The 20,315-nt window shown below is 53.1% G+C and overlaps 1 protein-coding gene across 8 annotated transcripts; it reads right to left on the bottom strand.

Annotated features, from left to right (window-relative positions):
• Nucleotides 1-19,153, bottom strand: PATZ1 (POZ/BTB and AT hook containing zinc finger 1). Of its 8 annotated transcripts, XR_014782611.1 has the most exons (6): nt 16,898-19,152; nt 15,461-15,524; nt 14,295-14,386; nt 9,568-9,739; nt 2,828-2,900; nt 1,393-1,458 (listed from the first exon to the last, which is right to left on the bottom strand). XR_014782611.1 is itself a non-coding variant. In XM_084799261.1 (5 exons), the coding sequence occupies exons 1-5, from the start codon at nt 18,166-18,168 to the stop codon at nt 1,040-1,042; spliced, it is 2,064 nt and encodes a 687-aa protein (XP_084655387.1). In that variant the 5' UTR covers nt 18,169-19,152; the 3' UTR covers nt 1-1,039. The 8 variants fall into 8 exon arrangements, 7 of the variants coding, with proteins under 7 accessions (XP_084655387.1, XP_084655388.1, XP_084655389.1 ...); XM_084799261.1 differs by lacking the exon at nt 14,295-14,386 and having other exon boundaries at nt 1-1,458; nt 2,828-2,965; XM_084799262.1 differs by lacking the exon at nt 14,295-14,386 and having other exon boundaries at nt 1-1,455; nt 2,828-2,965.
• Between the last annotated feature and the right edge of the window lie 1,162 nt (nt 19,154-20,315).

Raw genomic sequence — 20,315 nt, 5'->3', positions numbered from 1 at the left:
TATCGTACTAATGTTTTTAATATAGTCTGACCAGATCAGTTCACATCACAAGGTCAACCTGGGCTAGCTCAAGTGTAACACAATCAAGGTACACAATCTCTACCTGAGGCTCTGCCACTTTCCTGGCCCCCAACACCATGGAAACCTCTTCCTGATCAGACTGGAATTTTTTTTTTTTAATTTTTGCATAAAACTATTTATTCCATAGACTTCAAACAACTAGCCAAGTTAATTATGGTACATCTAAACAAAGTTTAATACTAACCCTAAAGTGTGACTGCGGTTTACAAAGAGCTCTGTGTCACCTGGGGTAGCTTTCAGTAGCAATTCACTACAACTGGTCCTAAAAATAACAATAAGAATTAGAGAATCAAAACCCAACAGCAAGTTGAAAGGTTAAAATCAAGTAAGAACTGGAATTTGGGGTAGAGGTGTCCTCAGCAGATGAGCTTGTCCTGGCAGTGAAATGCTAGCTTCCAGTAGCTCAGGAATACCAGGCCAACCTCAGAGGGCTCAGAGGACACCCATCCTATGGTCCATGGGATGCTGTAGGTTTCTGGTTTCCTTAAAAAATAGTTGGCCATTAGAGGGTAGAGACCCTACAGAAATCTCTTTTGAGGATACAGGAGGTGGCAAGGAGGAATGAAAGAAGTGGGAAGGGGCCAAAACTACTGAGGTCCAAGAATGCCTTGGAGTTGAGGTTTAGGATCTCCCAAGAACGGAGCAACAGAAATTCCGGCTCCAGCCCACTAGAGACCAGGGCTGGTACTGCCTCAGAGGCCTGCATAGTGTTCTCTGTCTGTCCTTGTCCCACACCGGGTCTCTCAGATATTTCTGCAGAGAGTATCAGATTAGAGTCTATTTCTAAGACCATGGGGCTGGGGGAGGGTGATAGACAGGGAGGGAACAGAGTAGGGGGAGGGATAGGGGTTAAAAATAAAAATCTCTCAGCTACAGAACCCAAAGACGTTACTTCCCTCCGCGTTCACAGCATTTCTCAGCCGTCCCCATCGGTGGTTCTGTGGGGACACAGCATCTCTCACTTCCCTTCAGGCCCCATGGGTTGCTGGTCCACCTCAGGATCCACTAAAGATGATGCAAACGCTGACTGAACAATCTGGAATCCAAAGGACTCAAGAAGAGACATGTTCTGCTGGGGAGAGAAAGGTGAACCAAGGGCAGGGCCCAGGTCCCCCAAGGGACCCCCAAGGGCCCGGACATGCACCTTCTGGATATGTTTGTTCAAGTAGGACTTAGAACGGAAGAAGCTCCCACATTCCGGGCATGGGTACTTCTTCTCCCCGTCAGACTCCATTTTGTTTTTAGGGACTGCCATGTCGCAGGAGAAAGAGCCGTTGGCACTCTGCTTCTCTGGCGTCTTCAGGTCACTGGCATCTGAGAGGTCACCATAGGAATCAGAGCTTTCAATCAGATCCTGATGTGAGCATTTCTGGCCTTCTATGAAAAAACAGAACAGGAAAGAGATGAGGCCAGGCACTGGAGCTGTCCCCTCCTGGAGGGGCCATGAGAGGCCAGCTCACAGGCTCTGGAGGGCCAGCCTTGGCCAGTAACTAACCTGGCAGAACACATGGAGGATTGGCTGGTCTGTCTAGGAGCCTGGAATGCCTATGGGGACAAGATGAGAGTACCCCGGGGCCACCAGCCTCCCTCACTGTAAACTCTTCATGCAGATGTGTGTGTCGAATTCATCTCAGCCTGCTTCAAGGCCAAGAGATCGGGATCCCTCCTGTTTCTGCCCAGAACAACCCAGAAATCCCCAACAATCCAGAGACACCCTGCCCCGCCCCAGTTCCTAGGTGCTTCCAGAGGTGCCTCAGGGAGTACAACTGTTGTGATTATGATGAGCAGGTGCGCCAGTGGCTTGTCCGCTGCACTAGACCAATGGTTACCTTCACAAAGCAGGCAAGCTAGAATCATGAGATCAGCTACATCCTACAGATGGCTCAGACAGCAACCAACCCTATACAAGCCCTGCCTTCCAGGCCAAACAGTCAAACTACACAGACGAAAAGCAACTCTGAACAACTTTGTCAGCTGAGCAGCCCCATCTAGACCAAGAGATGGGTCTTACTGCCCTACCTTGCCTGGCCCACACGGGGGTCTACGACAAACTACCAGCTTCCTGCCTGGGTCCAGAGAGCCATGCCAAGCTGGGAGGTCTGTGATGGGAGCATGGAGCATGCCATCTCGTCCATCTGCCACACCCCTGGCAAAGAGACGACAACATGACGTATACCCCCAACAACAGGAGCCAACAAGATAGCAGCGAGCCTGGAAACTTATACCATCCAAGTCAGAGGCAATCAGCTCATTTACTGCCATGCACCTCACAAATGCAGCCAGAGGCTCTTTGGAAAGGGCCACTTGTGGCAACCGACCACCAATATGGAAGAAACCAGCCATTGGCTCCCACCCACCCACAGGATCTACCAAGGAGAAAGCATTCAGCGACCGGTCCACACCACCCTACAGGGCAACAGGCAGCGGCTTGGCCCAGAGTAAACTCTTCATGCAGTGCTCCTCTTCCTGCCCTAGGGCGACCCTGGAGGGCTCCAGACACTGGGGGCTAGATAAGAGGAAGGAAGGAAAGAAGGAAGGAAGGAAGGAAGGAAGGATGGCTGGGGGAAGGAGGCAGGGTGGGTCTGCAGCACCCTAAGGCCTCACTCACTCTTCTGGAGTGAGACAGATACCCATGGTAAAATTTGTCCTGGAGAGCTTGCGGTCCTTGCCTCCCCACCACCCGGCCCAGCGCCCCCACAACACAGTCTGCGCAGAGAAGCAAAGTGCAGAGCAAGGGGTCGCTTGCCTTTGTTGCCATAGGTCCTGGCGCAGTGGAACGCTGCTCCCCCATTCAGGATGGGTTCCTGGTGCCTGGAGACCTGGGGAAGGGGAACACCGTGGTGGGTTTTAACATGGACCTTTAAGTAGGAGGCAGAGGAGAAACCTAAACAAGACAAAAGGAGATGAGATCCCACAGCCAGCAAGAGACAGCGCTCTGCTCCCCACGCTTCCTCCTTTGGCAGCTCTGGCTAGCCTTCCCTGGTCAGCTGCACCTGGAAGGGGTTCTCTCTCCTTGGCTCAAAAACATCTGCAATCACATCAGGGTCAGGATGGAGTGCCACTGTCCACGAGTCAGCTTCTCTGTAAAGGCTACATCGCAGGGCCCAGGCCAGCCACCTTGGCTTGCTTGGTGCCTCAGTTACCAGGTGGTTTGAGTAGATGTCCCACAGGCCCGTGTCAGCTGCAGAGACCATGGCTAGCAATGTGGTCAGACAAGTACATGGGCCTCCAGCCAGCAGAAGCCTGCTTATCACTTACAGGGAAACCAGATGGAGACAAAGTGAAATCCCCAAGAAATGGTTCCAGGGTCCCCTTTCTTCTACCTGTGGGAGTATGTGCTAGGTTAACTTTTCCACCTCCAGAGCAATGACTTAAGAACTGATGCCACCTTTTGAAGAACAGAACCAGCGCGTTACACTGTGGCATGGATGGCATCACGATCATCTCGATGTCCACGGTGGTCTCTGAGCATCCGTCAAGTGCTCGGTGTGATGTCCAGCTGTCTCAGAGTAGCCTTCACTCCATTCCTCACATTTCGGTCAGTTTAAGGCAGGAGTATCTGAAGCTTGAAGAGCAGATCTCGGGCCAGTTTCCACAAATGTCACACGGCCTTGCAAGGGTGACCGCCACAAAACCAGGCAGGCATGTTCCGCAGGGAAGAGGTATGCCACTGGGTCCCACCACAGTCAAGAATCAGACATTACCTTTAGCAGCAGCTAAAGCCTCTTAGTGTAAGGCCCACCTGAGGTGTCAGTGTCCTGATTTTGTTCCTTTGATCTACTCCAGATCTGTCCAGCACATCCTTCAGGTACTTCTGCTTCCGTTTCAATTTGTTTTATTTCATTTATTTACTGGGGGGGTAGGAGGTGGAGGTCAGAGGACAATTTGTTGAAGTTGGTTTTCCCTTCTACCGCGTGAGTCTCTAGCATTGCACTCAGGTCTTCAGGCTTGATGGCAAGCCTTTACTCGCTGAGATATTTTGAAATTACAGGATCACAGTGCGATTCCACTGCTAAGGGTCAAAGGTACTTTGTGACTTATGCACAAAACTTGATTTTAAAAAGTGTGAACTGCAAGCTGGAGAGATGGCTCATTGGTTAGGAGCACTGGCTGTTCTTCCAGAGGACCTGGGTTCAATTCCCAGCCACCACATGGCAGCTCACACCTGTAACTCCAGTTCCAGGTGAACTCAAATCCTCATACAGACATACAGACATACAGGCAAAACACTAATGCACATAAAATAGTAAAAAAAATTTTAATGTGAACTGCAGCCTTTAATCCCAGCACTTGGGAGGCATTCAGTCATTAGTTTTTTATTTTGTTTCGCTTTTTCCAGACAGGGTTTCTCTGTGTAACCTGTGTAACCTTGGCTGTCTTGGAACTCACTCTGTGGACCAGTCTGGCCCCAAACTCAAAAGATCCACCTGCCTCTGCCTCCTGACTGCTGGGATTAAAGGCATGCTGAGATTTTTCAATGTTGCTAGAATTGTAACAAAGGCTCATTTCTTGTTGTTTGTTTTCGACACACAGTTTTTTCTTTTGGAAGGGCATTTAATTTTTCGAGACAGAGTTTCTCTGTGTAGCTTTGGCTGCCCTGGAACTCACTCTGTAGACCAGTCTGGCCCCAAACTCAAAAGATCTGCCTGCCTCTGCTTTCTGAGTGCTGGGATTAATGAGTGCTGGGATTAAAGGGGTGCACTGCCCCTGCCTGGCTTAAACAGTTCATCTTTGAATGCTGATGGTGTGCCAGAACGCACATTAAGTAGTTACATTAAGTAGTCTACAGAGTTCCCCAAACACTCTACCCATTGTAAACTATTATTATACCCATTTTCCCAGTGAATAAACAAAAGGTTTAGTGTGGTCATTTTTGTGCATGTCACATGTAACATGTATATCCACCAAGTGGCAGAGCATGGACTCACTCCAACCCCAGAAATACATGCTATCAGAATCTGCCCTTAGCCACTGGTCTCTTGACTGGACCTATGTCTTGACTCAGGGCCCTCAAAACACTCTCTGGGGCAGCTTGCTTACACTTTATTTCCTTCCTATTACTGTTTTCAGATATGACATCCGTTCCTAAGTTAGAAGACACGCCTTTCCTCCTCTTCCCCATCTCCCTTCTCCCAGCAGCAGTTGAGATATTTATTCAGTGCGTCTGCCTGTGTGGTGGCTAGTCTCGTCGTCAGCTTGACTACATCTGGAATTAACTAGAGCCCAAGTGCCGGGTATACTTGTGAGCGAGTTTTTTCTTAGTTAAGCAATTTGAAATGGGAAGACCCACTTTTAATCTGGCCGTGCCTTCTGCTGGCAGCCCGTATAAAGGACATGGAAGAAGGAAGCTCCCCGTCTTTGCTTGCTCACTCTCACTCTCGGTGGCAAGTCCATTCCTCCACTGGCATTACAGCCTTCTTCTTTGGGGTCCTGTCGTATAGTGAAGGCTATACAATGGACCCTCCATTGGTAGACAACCATTGGTGGACTAGCCGGACCACCGCCTGTAAAGCATTCTAATAAATCACCTTTTCATATATATACCCCCCCCCCAATCTGTCAGTTCTGTTCCTCCAGGGAAATGCAGACTAATATACTCTAATATTTTTCTTTCAAGCTCTAATAAAATTGCCCTTGAGTTTCAAAACAACAAAAAAGTCCTCTTGAATTTGTGCAGTAGGGTTTATTAACACCACGGTTGTGTGATAATGAATGTGTTAGACTAGGCTGCCAGGAAACAGGGCTGGCCTGTGAGAACTTTCTTTAACAAATAGTGCTAAGGAGAGCAGGTGGTGCTGGTCCTAAGGGAAATGTGGGACTGGCAGAGTATTTCCTTAACAGTTACTTCAAATATCGGCTTGGACAAGGGGAGCTGGCTTGTGCTGGCTGTACTTAAGTATTTGGCCTGGGGCCAAACACTTGAGGACAGACATTTCTAAGAAGCCAACTGTAGCCAGGAGTAAGTAGGCAAGGCTAAGGGGAGAGAAGGTGCCCCTTCAGTTGGCACCGTGAAGCCCTTTAAACACAAGCCAACAGGGCCCAGTGGCCCCAGAGACCAGCACAAGGCATCCAAATTTTGTGATGACACAAAGTCACCACTTCACAAGGGCACCTTCCTTTGGAGCCTCTGTACTATGAAGCCCCCTCATGGCTTGCCAGAGCAGGCCCACTACAGTCAGAACAGGGAAAAAGCACCAGGAATTACTATATTCACTCCATGTGGGGAGAACTGTCTACCTCCAAATTACAGCATATACTCAGCAAAAACACCCTGCATGTTCCTAAAAACCACTGAGGAATAGGTGGCTGCATCCTCTTGACTTCCCCCTGGTTGCAGACTGTACTATCTATAGCAAACTCACTTGGCAAGTGACAAGACCGGATCCACAGCTGCCACTTAAAGCCCAGAACTTACACACAGCAACTCAGCAAGTCAAGTGCTGGGATGAAACAGAAGCCAAGTTTCTGAGCAGTGTACATTTTTGAAGCCAGATGTATTTAGTTGAAATTCTAAGCTCACCCACCTACTCCCTGACTAACCAAAAGCCAACGAGGCAACTTGATGTAGGGCCTCAATGATGGCGCTAATGGAAGCATCGTGCACACATGCAACTGCTGCTAGCAAGTCTCTCCCTCTCTAGAAATCAAGAGTTTGTTAATGGCAAAAGGCCACTGTTCTTCAATCATATTTTCTTGCCTGGTGTCCCTGCAATTCACATCAAGTACACATCCATGCAAAAGCTAGGGGAGGAGGACTCCTTTTTCTGTGTCCAAACTCTGGAAGGGTCAAATCCAATAGTGCACTGAGACTGTTGCGGTGCAGAACGGCATGGCATACCACGTGGTCATCTGAGAGGAAGAAGTTTCCTTTGTGTGTTTTTGGTGGTGGTGGTGCTGGTTGGTTGTTTTGTTTTCTGATAGGTCCTGGCTGGCCTGCTACTTGCTATTTAGCCCAGGCTAGCCTTGAATTTGTAAGAAAAATCCTGTCTCAGCCTTGTAAGTGCCACAAGAGTAAGCCACTAGGTCTAATCTCTTCCCCTTTGTTTGTGACAAGGTCTCATTTTGTGGAGCCTTGGCTGGCTCAGAATTTGAGCTGTCTTCTTGCCTCCTCGCAAATGTAATTATAAGCAAGAGGACAACCTTGAGGCCAGCCTGGGCTTCATGGTAAGGCTAGAAGGAGGGCTTAGTGGCTAAGAGCACTCTCCCGTAAAAGCACCCACATCATGGCTCACAACCACCTGTAACTCCAGCCCCAAATCCTCTAGGCGTTCCTGCATGCACACGGCGCACACACACACATACACACATACATAAAAATTTAAAGCAAACGTTAAAAAAGTAACCAAGTATTATCGAGACTGAACGACGTGACACCTGTAAAATCACCCAATTTGGTCTTACCTGAGACTGTTCTGCAGTGCCTGGGACTGACAGCAAAGCCTTGACACACCAGGCAGCTTGCTGCTCCACCACAGAGTCACAACCCCAGCTCTCAGAACCTTTATTTATTTACGCCTGATAGCCTCGGTGGCACACGGAGCACCCCCTCACACTCTCACAGAAAGAGAGCCTTCCTTCCACCCTCTTGTTGTTTTGCCATCTTGGTACGCCGGGTGCTGTTTGCGCTTCTCTTATTTCTGCCCGAAGACTAAAGAGTGACTCCAGAGACAGCATCCGGCTTTTCCTCTTCTGACAAAGGCTACAATCTTCTCTTCTGAGTACCCAGCGCCGGTTAGACACAGAGGAATGGTCTCCCTGCTGCGGACTGCTCTCTAGCTGGTGGTTCTGAGTCTTGGTGGGCTCTGGTTGGTCACATGGCTTGTGGCTGTTGTCCAAGTCCTCTTTGCAGCTCTTGAGGAAATCTGTCCTGACGGGCTGACTTCCTGCTGTGCTCCCCTGGGCTCCTCACAGCCCAGAGTCGGCTGTCCCCTTCTTCCTTCTCACCCTAGTCTGTCATCTGGCTGGACTTCCTGGCTTCATCATTAACACCCTTCACCATTTTTAGCAGTTCTCGGCTCTACCCGCTGAGACAGTTCTGGGACTGGTATCTTTGGGGGAAACCTGACAAAGCCCTGCTGATGGTACGTTGTAGGGAGTTTAGGTACCTGGGAGCACTCACGGGAGGCCAGGATGAAGTAGGACAAAGCAAGGAAAGAAACCAGCTTAGGACTGGAGCAGCCCCCAGGTGAGGGAAGGGGTCACACCCTGCCCTCACCACCCCACTGTTTGCTCCTGGAGGGGAACAAGCAGCAGCTGAAGCAGCTAGTGGCTCTGTGTTTGCATTCGCAGCAGGTTTCCTAGCAGAAGGTAACAGGTATCAGGACCTAGTGACCAGCAAGGCAAATATGAGGTGGGGGGTGTGGTCTCTGGACAGCACCTGGTTCCAAGACTCCAAGAAAACCACCTACGCAGCCGAGTGCCTCCATCAAGAACTCTGGGACCCATGAAGACAGCACTCTGCAGAGCTCTCCCTTGTCCAAACCACACTACCAGTAAGCAGTATCAAACCAGTTTACCATTTTACAGTGTAAGGAGGAGCGCCCCAAAGGCGGTGCAACTCTTGGTGCAGAGAACTCTCAGCTACCTTTCCTCTTGGGGTCCTCACAGCAATCCCATGAGATGTGAATCGGGAGGGCCTTAATCATTTTGACAGAAGCAGCAGCAAAGCAAGGAGAGCCTAAAGCTACATAGTGAGGGGCTGGTACTAAACCCGGTGTCTCCTGACTCCTGCTCGATGCTCAGCCTGTCAAGTCACACACTACACTTACAAAAACACTGACACGAGAGAGTGCTCTGGGAAGCAACAAGAAACATGCCCAACTGGCCAAGCAAGCATAAGAGGAGGCCAAGAAGCAGCTCACAACAGCACCTCAACCTCCTCAGCACAGACACTGTGCTTGCAAACAAAAACTCTCGCACTTCGAAACAGCCAACTCAACCCAGCAGAGCCTCAGGGACATGCTGGAGTGCACCCAACACAACACAGCTGCCTCACTTGCCTAGACACTACCTAGGCCAGCCTTAGCCTCAAGCACACTGCCCTGCTCAGAGCACCTGCCGCTTTTGTCTTTCTCGTCAAGGCCACAATCTGTTTGGAATCTCTTTTAAACATTTGTGCTAGGAAGTGTTTGTCTCTTGACGCAGCCAGGCTCCCTGGCCGCTGAATCTCATAAGCCAGTGAGTGAGCTAAGCAAGCCCCTTTTACGGCCTGTTCAGGCTAATGACTCCCAGCCCACCTCCTGCTAAGTATGTTTGTGAATTCATCCATCCTGCCACTTGAGCAGGTGTATCTGACCCCAAGCTTGGGAATCACCTCTTTCCCTCTCTTTCCATCATTGTGTCTCTTGGGACCTTTTAAGCACCCAAGCCTCTCATGTTTTTACGTTTACCAGCTGAGTAATGAGGGCATCTCTCATTCAGTAAGTAGGGTGGGCTCCCCCACCAGGTCAGGCCTGTCCTCAAGTGAGGAGACAGTGGGGAAATTACCTCGGTTACAGATACTGCAGAAGTTGCTGGGCCCTTCACTGTGCTTCTTCAGGTGGTCGGCCATGTATGCTGCCCGCAAGTACTTGCCACACACCTGGCAGGGCACCTTGTCTTCATGACAGGCCAGGTGGGAACGCAGGCGGTCTCGCGTAGCAAAAGAGGCATTGCAGGTCTGAGTACAGAAGGAAAACAGGATGAGGAACAACTTTTGGCATCTCACACGTTGAGTCCACCAGGAAGCAAAACCCTGCTTCTGGTCAGCTTGTGAAATCAGTCCGGATAGAAAGGTTTGGCTAATGCTCTACTCACAATGCCAAGTGGCTGGGCTGTCCTTCCTTCCCCCAATGCCGTCTCGTGGCATATGAGAGTTGGAATTACTGATTCTTTACCTCAGACAAGTTCATTTCATGGGCAGCTATGTCCTATGCTGCTCTGATAACTGAAGAGTTTATCTGTTCACCACCACCCCACCCCACCCCTGCCTCCAGCCCCTTGGTTTTTGAGACAGAGTCTCTGGCAACCCAGGTTAACCTCAAACTCTATGTGGCTGAACTTGACGTTGAGCTGCAGATCACAGGTATGCATGCACCTGCACATCTACTCACTCTTAACCCCGAAGCACTGACGTTAGGAGCTCTGGCTATAAGTGAGTTATGGCAGATAAATCAGAATTCTTCCTGTGCTCCATCTCAGCCTTTCCCTTACTACTTTATACAAAGAATCCAATGTATCCATTTCATTCAAACATGACATTCCTCCTGGCCAAAGGGAAAAGGAAGAGGCAGGACCGAGTACAGAGATAACACTTCATAATCTTGTAATGTGAATTTAAAAAAGGGAAAAAAAAAAGCAGCTCATAAAATAAAGGAGTGTCGGTTCTGCTAATGCGAGAAAGGAGAAATCGGACCGCAGGCATAAAGAGCACTGTGCCGTGTTACGCTGGGGAAGTGATGGCGAGAGCAAGAAAAACGAGGGCAGCCTGCAGCATTGAGCAGTCCCTGAGCTCAGACTGACAGACGTCTGTCTTGCGTAGTTCATGCACACAGCATCCCGCCAAGGCAGGCTGTTAGCCCCCGACGCTCTAGGAATGTGTAGCTACTGAAAGGCACAACCCAGCACAAGTGGCAGCCAGGCCACACAGCTATGGAGTAGCTAGCGGTCACGGCCTACACTCTGAGAATGAGGGGCTGGCTTCCTAGCCATTATCTCTTCTCAACATCCTTTCCTCCGTTGGGGCACGCAAAGGCTGGAGTGCCTTGGGGAACGCAGAATGTCACAAAGCCTTGAAAAGAAGTGGATCCAGTGGCTTTCAAGCTATTTTGGTTTCATGGAGATGCCTCAAGGGGCTAAAGCCAAACCCGACTCATTTCTCTGTGTGTGTGTGTGTGTGTGTGTGTGTGTGTGTGTGTGTGTGTGTGTGTGTGTGTGTGTGTGTGTGTGTGTGTGTGTGTGTGTGTGTGTGTTTCTGCTTTAGGTCTGTAAGAAAAAGCTTTTGCATCTGAGGATGCTGCTGAAGAGATGGCGCCCCACTAGCTTGCTAGGATGGAGCTGCCTCTATTTCCTGTTTAGAACTGGATCTTGATCACCCGAAATCTCAAGGTAAGTGTCTGAACACTGTCACATCTCTCTCTCTTTCTCTCTTTCACAAAGCACAGAGCCAACAGCAGTGCTGTGAAGGCAGAAGATGCCACCATTTGCCTCAACCCCGGTTTGTGCACCAGCACAAGCCTCCCGCTCCCTGCAGTCACAGGCAAGGGATGCTAACTTGAACAGAACAACTCATCCTAGTGAAACTCCTGTGACAAATGAGGAAGCTAACTTGCCCAAGGCATAAGACTCAGGAACTTAAAAACAAACAAGCAAACAAAAAAGACTCAGGTATTAGAGAAAGGAGCACTCTAAACACCCACACCCGTGCCAGATAAGTCTTCAAACGACCCTCCCAGCTACACAGAGGTCTTTTTTGTCCTGACTAATTTATAGCTGGGCAGACAGACGCCCTATGAGGATGCAGGACAGCTGTGTTGAGAGCCAGCCTCAAGTCTACGCCCTTAGTTCTGAAGTCAATACAGGTGCATCCTATGAAAAGTGTTGACACTGACCCTATATAGGTAGGATCCAGTTCTGTCCTGGGGCAAGAGTAGTGCAGGCAAACTCTAGCACCAAGGCAACCGAGAGAGCATCTTGGATATTTGGTCTCACAGGCACAGAGGGACCCACAGGGATATCATCATGACACAGGGCTAGGCCACAGTGAAGGGGAATTCAGAACTCGTCCCCCGACCACAGCAGGGTTTCTCATAAGCACCCTGGCAGAGAGGGTAAAGAGGTTCATTTATCCAAGAGCTGGCTCTGTCAAATATCCAAAAACGGCCCTACCTCTGCAGCTGTGAGTGTGGGGGCCTTCACTTTTTGAGACATGATCTCACACCATGTAGCTAGCCCTGGCTGTCCAGCAGAGGAGGCTGGCCTTGAACTCAGAGATCTGCCTGCCTTTGCCTCCTGAGTGCTGGGATTAAAGGCTCGCACCAACTCAGCCACCAAGAAAGTTTTAAGCCTCAGAACTCACAAGAACTAACATGAGCCAGCTGAAAGCACTTAGGCGTGTCTCCCTCTTCCAGGGAAAGGAAACCTAAGGCATGAAAGATATGTTGCTTCTCTTGCTGACCATTTGGGATCTTTCCCGTCAAGGCTTTGCCCTGTCATACTTTGGTAGCCACGATAATGGACAGCCAACCCTCGATTATCCCCAAGTGGATTAAATGTCTGGGGATTAACTAAGCAAAATTAAAATCGCAGATGCAGCTGGCTTCCCCTACTGTCCTCCCACTGATTCTCTCTCAAGGAATAGAGTTAACTTCACCGGGAGCAAACATAATCAGGAACGCCAATCTCCTGCTGTGATAAAGAAGCCACCACAGAAATGACCACCACCTTGTTCCAAAGCCAACCTAAAGCATTGTTGGCATCCCTGTAGGACTGACTCTGTGACTAAAGCCCCCAGGCTTTTCTGTGTGTTAAGCCCAACTAGAACTTCAGACAACAGAACACAAAAGAGGCTGGGTCACGTGACTCGGGAGAGAGGCGAAGGGACTGACGGAGACAGACCTTAAATAGGACACCCAAAACCTGAGACTCAGAAGAAAGAACTTCCCATTCTGCAGACAGGGAGTAAACAGAAGGGCCCTGAAAGGAAGCCAGGACAGTGTGCTGTGCCCACACAGCCTGCTACTGTTAGGAGACACACTATTGCCGCTGCTCAACCCACATTCCCTAAAGCTTTCATTTGAGTGGAACCCCAAGAACACTAGTGCACACCCTAATCCCAGGAGGCCTTAGCAGTCAGGTTGGAAGCAATATAGTACACCTTTCGAAGCTTCCTGCAGCCAGAAAATAATAATAATAATAGTAAGTCCAAGTCCAGCTCCGCTGGGTTTAGCCCGATTGTCTTGAGTGTACCCCCAACTCATCCTTGTCCAAGCAACCTTGGATGTGGGACCACCAGAAGCAACAGAGAGGACCAAGACACCCCAGCCTCTCTACTCTGGCTGAATTCCAAGCAAGGATGATGGCTGGGGCATGTGCACCAGGAAGGAGACTTAAGCCTTCACCTCCTATCGGGCTGAGTAACCGGCCCTTCATCCACTGTGCAGTTTAACCAAGCCTAGAGTGTGACAGCCAGCACATCCCTCGCTGGGTCTTCTTTACAAGGTTCTGGCTACAGAGTCGGGTCTGTGAGAGTGTGCGCCCAAGGGCAAGAGGCAGGGCAGGAACTGGACCATACACCAAGGGACAATGATGCCAGTTGTTATGACAGACCAAGGACAAAACACACAAAGCCTCAAATGTTAGAATGAAAACTTTTATCATCACTCTTGATCTCCCAGCAGAGTCTGCAGGGGCTCAGGGACACACCAAGGGGACCTGGGGGAGGGAGTGTCTATCTGCTTTGTCAGCCCCTAAAGCCTTGTGTCACAGTACAAAGCTACTGGTTAGTTCAGTTCTGAGCAGACCGGCTTTAAAAAACAAAAAACAAAACAAAAACAAAAAAACCAAACTCAGACATAAGAAACTAACTCACTAGCCAGAAATGGAAGCAGGACCTTCCTTGGGGGGAGGAGGGGCAACAGCGGAGCTGACCCTAGTTGAAGCTGAGGCTTCTTTGGAGGTGGGGTGACTCCCAAGGGGGAGGAGGGTGGCCAGGAACCCCAGTCAGTTTGGAAAGTGAAGCCAGGGCGAAGGGAAGCACCTAAGCTGGGGCTTAACTTGCCAACTTCCAGGCTCTCCACACGGGGTTGGCTGCCCAGGGTTATCACCTGTTGAGGCAGGGGGAGGGAAGCACTGAGAAATGTGGCGGCTGTGGGGGCATTCAGGAAGGTGCTCCGAGCTACCACTGTTTGAGATCTTCAAGCTGGGAAAAACTTTAGGACGCGTTGGGAGGACCTGGGGCTAGTGAGCAGGAGCCATTTTGTGGGCTCCTCCCAAAAGCAGGGGTCTCCGGCCAGCCACCACGCCCTACAGCTCTCCAGAAGGGCACAGGCTAGCCTACAGGCCACTGAGTAAAGGCCCGGCTGCCCTCTGGGGCTGTCCAGCCCTGTCTCAGGTATGCTGGTGGGGCTGGGCAGAAGAGAGTATTGCTGGAGTGTGCCGGACTCAGGTTCTCAAGGGCTGGGAAGGACTTTTTTAGTGAGAGGGGAAAGGCGGTATCAGGAACTGAATGGGACGACCTCCACAAAGCAGGCTGGGCAAAGTCCCATGATGGCAGGTCGCTAGGAAGAGGTTCCAGGGGCGGCAGGCCGCTGCTGCTCCCAACCCACACCTGGAAAAAGGGCAGAGAGTGCAGGTTACCCCCCCAGGCCACCGGGCACACCCCCACTGCCCTCTGGACTCCTCCTATCCTACCTGGGAGTCAGGATGTGCTCTGTGACAAGAGATCAGAGACGGAGAGGCAGAAAGCAGCAAGGCAAAGACAAATCCCAGCAGGCCTATCAAGTCAGCATCCTTGGGAGAGGCTGCCTAGCCATGCGTCCGTGAACAGTGTTTACCCCCGGTCCTTGAAACCCTGTCCTAACTGTACACATCCATTCCTTCCTATGATCTCCTGAACCTGCCCTTGCCAACAAGTTAGGAGAAGTGGCTATCCCTGTCAGAGGCTGTAGGGGTATCTCGGGACACGGTCTTGGAATCAGTTGAAGGCACCTGCCATAGCAGAGGGGAGACACCCAGGAAATAGTGAAGTGGCTCAGAGGCCAAGAAAGAAAACTCATCTTCCAGGCCAGCAGAGCCCTCAGATAAAATTCAAGGAGACAGGAGAACATCCGGTCCAGCCTTTTGTACATGAGTCCACATTGGAAGAGAATGCCTTGCCTTGCCTCTTGCTGTGTGTGTTGGAGATGGGCCCACCCTCTCTCCTCCTCCAGCCTCTCCCCCTGAAGAAACCCAGGAGTTCCCACTCAGCTCAAACCAAGGGAAAGGTTGTTGGCTGGGCCACCAAAAGCCCCTTTGAGGACACCTTCCTCCCTACAGTTCCTACAGACTACTGGGAACCAGCAGCCAGGCCCAGCGAGGTATCAGATCCACCAGGGTAACCCTGGTGCAGTGTGGCCCACCAGCCAGGGAACCCCACAAGTGCCAGGACAGGAAAGCTAAGCAACAGAATAGAGGCAAAGACTGTGGACACCCGAACCAAATGGCCGAGAAAGAGGATCTTAGCCCTGGGGGAAGCAGAGGGGGTTGAGGTATAGAACAAAGGAGGACAGAGAGACAGTGGGGGGGGGGGCATGGGGGCGGGGGTGGTGCAAAGCAGTGGTCTCTCAGCTGGCCCAATACAGCGGCTTGCTCCTGGCCAAGGCTAGGAGAACAGTAACAGTCTTCCACCCAACTCGGTCCCTACCTGACACTTGTGAGGTCGCTCAGAAGTGTGCACCTGCTTGATATGTCCGTTCAAGTGATCTGGCCTGGAAAAGAGAGCGACATAATTTAAAAACAAGACATCAAAAAAGATGGGGCCAAACTTGGCCAGTCGGTCTCCGCCCCCCACCCTACCCCACCCTTTCTAGAGAGGGCTCCACCTCAGCAAGACAAAGACAAAATCACCACCCAGCTCAGGCTCCAAGGGCCCAAGCATCTCAGCCATTTCCACCCCCCCCCCTGGGGGGAGGGGAAGCAAATGTTTCACTCAGCTCTAGCTAAACCCACCCACCCCACCCCCAGCAGAAATTCAATGATTCCTAGGACCGGAGGCAGCAGTTTAGAATGACACAGGGATGCCTAGCCCCGGCCTTTCTGGGAGGGAGGGGTGTGTGGGGGACTCATTGTCCAGACTAAAGCCCCTTAGAAGCTCTGCGTTCCCCTCCCCCCAGCCTCTACTGCCACAGCAGCCAATGAATGCCACCCGGATGGAATTCAGTCCCCAGAGGCCAGGGATGGAGCCTTAAGTCCCCAGCTGGGCTGGCAAACCAGATGCCCGCCAGAGCAGGTGGGCAGGAGCTGTCTAACCGGTAAGACTGGTTTCTAGTTCGGGGCACCTCTGAGGGAATTCAATCTCTAAGCTCACAAGGTCCTCAAGATTTCAGTTAAAGCCGTCTTTTATTCAGTGTTCTCAAACTGGGGGGGAAAGAAAACCACAGTCAACCCCTCTACTCCAGGCAAGTCCTCAGTTCCAAGAAGGCTCACTAAAAGTTGAAAAGAGGGCTTGCCTTCCCTTCTGTCCTGAGAACACACGGAGGACCTGTGGGTTCACCGGATTCTAGAGCCAGCAGGTCAGAGCGCTTCAGATTGCAGTATTGCTATTTCAAAACAGCCCTAGGTAGCCAGCCTTACGCCTCTCAATCCTGGGGTTACATGAGGGGCAAAGCTAGAACCTACTGCTGCAGGCCGGCCAGCTAAAACTGGTGGTCCCCGGGAGTGTGAGGAGTCCCCAACGCACTTGTTCAGTCCCTCCCTCTGCAGCCATTCAGGCGGGGAAAGTCGAGGGAGGAGCCCAGCCTCCCGCCCCCCAGAGGGGGCCCCACGCCTGGTGCCGGAAACACAAAGGGAACTGGGGAGAATGGGGAGGCCCGATGGCTCAGGCCTGAGGAATCCGGCCCCTTCCCACAGGCCTCCAGAGGGTAAGGCTAGTAGGGCACCCTGGTGCGGGAGAACTTGCAGGAAGGGGCAGATGCTTGGCCACACCAGCTCAAAACAGAGGACATTAAAACGTTAACATAGTATGCTCTGTTAAAGTCCAGTGACCCTCCACCCCCACAAGATCCACAACCCTGACAAGGAACCGTCTCAAAAGACTGAGAGCTAAGTACCCGGCAGGGTGTCAGGGGGGTGCCATTCTCACCTGGAGAAACCTTTCCCACAGCTCTGGCAGATGTACGGCTTGCCCACTGACCCATCATGAGACCTCACATGGTAGGACATGCGGTCTTTTCTCTTGAACCGTAGACCACACACGGGGCAGGAGTACGGCTTCTCCCCGGAGTGAGACAACTTATGCCGGTTGAGATGGTACACGTCACGGAAGATCTTTCCACAGATCTCACAAGCCACCTGCTTCCTGGTCCGGCTCCTCTTTCTGGGGCCGTCAGGGTCCTCGGAGATGGGCAGCCCATTCTCACCCAACCGTGGTGGAGGAAGATCTATGTAGCCCAGCTGGAGGCTAGTGACGCCGTGCTGGGCCTCATGTTGCCGGAGCCGGTTGGCGTCGGTGAACACCTTCCCGCACAGGCCACATGGAAGGATGCCTGCTTCCCTTAAGCCCCCTGGAGACCCAAACATGGAGTCCAGCAGGTTGGCCTTCCTGGGGCGTCCCCGGCCTCGCTTGCCACTCAGTGGAGGAGCACTGGATGCCACATTGGGGAACGGAGAAGTCAGCAGTTGGGGCGATAGGGGTCCGGCCACCATGGGCAAGCGGTCCACCCCAGGTAACACAGGCAGAGAAGCTTGGCCCGCAATAGCTGCACCTGTGGCCCTAGCAGCCTCCTCTTCGGGCTGCATGCTGCCAGCAATGCCATTACTGTTTGCTGCCAACGCTGCTCCGTTGGTCATGTCCAAAGGGAAACCCAACTCAGAGGTCCCAGGAGGGCGAAAGAGCATGATATCAGCCCGTGCGGGGGGCACCAGGATCTGCACGTTGGACTGTTTGATGACTTCCTGGCAGATCTCGATGACCGACCTCATCAGCAGGAACTTGGCGGCCGTCATGAGCTCGGGGAAGCTCTCTAGGCGCACAACGATTCGGGACGTGTAAGCGAAGTCCAGGATGTCTCCGAACACTTTGGAACTGATGGTGTGCATCTCCAGCTCACGGCTGCCTCCAGCCCCGCTGCCCGGAGCCGCCGCCGCGCCTCCCACATCAGTAGGACCACCGTCTGCAGCCCCGCCGTCGCCCAACTGAGCGCTGAACACAGACTCAAAGTACTCGCTGCAGGCAGCCAGTACGGCGCGGTGCGCGGGGAAGCTCTCGTCGCCTACCCGTAGGAGCACGTCGCAAAAGCGCCCGCCGTTTTTGCGTTGCTGGTTCAGGTTGTGCAGCATCTCCGTACTGTGTCTGCTCACCTGGTAGGTGTAGCAGCCTGAAGGGCCGCAGGAAGCGTCGTTGACTCGCTCCATGGCCGCTGCCCCTCCCCGCTAGCCGGACCGGGCACTCCCCAGTCCCTAGTCCCTTCCCTTAGGCAGCCAGACGCCTTGCGCAGCGAGCGAGTCACACTCCCGGCACGTGCGGCCCAGAGCTCGGTAGTCCTCGCAGGTGCGCCCGGCGCACACGCCCCCTGCCCGAATCAAAAGGCCTAGACCCAGCGGTACACCGCCCCCCACATAGCCACCCCACCCCCCGCTGGGCCCGACCCTAAACTCGCTCTCCTCTTGTCCGCCTCCCTTTCTTGGTCTACCTTCCTAGGGGTAAAGGAGCGAAGAGGTGCGCCCCTCTTGCAAACACGGCTGCCACCTCCCCTCCCGCCCGCCAGGCGGCGCCGGCGCGCAGCCAAAAGGCGCGCGCGCGCGGGGAGGAGGAGGGGTCCGCCGCGCAAGCGCAAGCGCGCGCTCCGAGGCTCTTCCCGGGCCCGTTGGGGGCGCGCGCTGCGTCCCCTGCAAAGCGCGAGCCGGGGCGGGGGCGCCGGAGCAAAGGAAACAAAAGGCGAAGGCGGCGAAGGCGGTCGGCGCGCACCGGGGCGGTGGCGTAGGCCGGGTCCTGGAGCCCGGCGAAGGCGGCGGCCGAAGCGAGCGGGTGGCGGCAGCAGGGTGGGCCTTTTCCCAGGCTAGGCGAGGGTGGCGGCGGAGCGGCGGCGCTGCGGCCCCAGGCTCCGTGCGTTCGGAACGGAGGAAAGATGGCAGCGGCTGCACTTCCTCTTGCACTTTCACCCCTGGGGGGGAGGAGAAGGAGGGGGCGATACCAACAACACCCCCCCAGCTTGCTGAAAGAAAAAAAAAGCAGCGAGCTCGGCGTGGGGGGTCCCGTTGGCCCCGGCCCAGCACGTGCGCACCGGGCTCCTTAGCCTGGGCCGCCTAGCGCTGCAAACTTTCCACTTTCTTTGTGCCGAGCGCCCCCCCCTCACCCAGCGGAGGATGCACGTCCCCCATTCCCTATTTATACACCCCCCCTGCAGCTCCGCTCCCCCCCGCTTCCTGCCCCCCCCCCACTCCCCAGCTCCGCCAATGCTAGCGCAGCCTGATCCCCCGCCTCCCCACCCCGCCCGCAGGGCCGGGGGCTGCAGCCTCAACCCCCCCCCCCGACCCGGACCAATACGATCCAAGCGCCTAGCCAGCAAACCAGCTACAGCCGCCCCTCCGCTGCCCGCCCAGAGTGTAGGCGAGCGTGCGGGAGGGGCAGCTAGAGCCTGTGGATCTGAGCCCCCCCCAGCCTGCCTTGCGCACCCTCAGGTCGGGCGGGCATCAGCACTCTGCCTAGCTCTCCTTTGATGGCCGAAATCTCCAGAAGTCGGCTGAGACCTCTTTTCGCTCTGCAGCGCTAGGAAGGACTCGGGATCCTGGCCCGACGCAGGCGGAACCCTCTGCCCGCTCCGAGGCAAATGGCCTGCAAGCCTGAGTAACTACAGAGATAGGTCGTTTTTTGTACCCCAGGGAGCTTGAAGTCGCCAGCTCAAGGAAGCGACAGTGTGATGGCGTTGGGCAAGATGAACAAAACCAGTGGCCCCTGCACGCCCCAGCAGTTTTGAGGAAAATTAGGGAACCTAGGAATCAAGAAGCCCCCTCGATCTTCCCCAAGCCAGCTCCATACTTATCGCCTGCAAAATGCCGGGCACTCCGACCCCGGACCCCACCGCCAGGCCTGACCGCTTTGTCCCTAGCCCGCCTGAGGATGCTATCAGAGCAGGATTGGACACAGGTTCGTCTGCTGGGGCTGCCGCTGAGCCATTGGGCTCAGAGCCTGAGCCAGGAGGCAAGGCACGTGTACGGGCGCGAAGTTCCCACAGTTGCAAAAGGAGCGAAGTACGCATTCCAAACTTTACACGGTTCCAAACTGAGCGCTTCCATTAAGTGGAGCGGTGTGTGTGCAAAAGCATTCTGGGTATTAGCATGCAAATGAACGGGCCCGGCTTTTAACTCGGCTCCCTCCACCCCCTCGGTTCGCCTAGCGACGCACGCGCTCAATGAGACTTCTCGGCGTGGCACTGTAAGAGGACCCTAGTTCAAATCCTACTCCTGAGCTCTCTGGTTGTGTCTTGGTGCCAGTAACTTGGCTTCTGTGACCCAGTTTCGCAACCTGTACCACCAGACAAAACATTTCAAGAGTTGAGAAT

This window comes from Acomys minous (genome assembly GCF_964271855.1).
Source record: "Acomys minous genome assembly, chromosome: 10".
NCBI lineage: Eukaryota > Metazoa > Chordata > Mammalia > Rodentia > Muridae > Acomys > Acomys minous.
This window is presented reverse-complemented; position numbering and strand designations above follow the sequence as displayed.

Excerpts from the sequence above, each read along its gene's own strand:
- PATZ1 (XM_084799261.1), bottom strand. The coding sequence starts at position 18,168 with ATGGAGCGAGTCAACGACGCTTCCTGCGGCCCTTCAGGCTGCTACACC. Across the intron at positions 2,966-9,567 it reads CTGCAGTATCTGTAACCGAG|GTTTCTCCTCTGCCTCCTAC; the intron begins GTAATTTCCCCA and ends TGTCTTGTTTAG. Across the intron at positions 1,459-2,827 it reads CAGGACCTATGGCAACAAAG|AAGGCCAGAAATGCTCACAT; the intron begins GCAAGCGACCCC and ends GTTTTTTCATAG.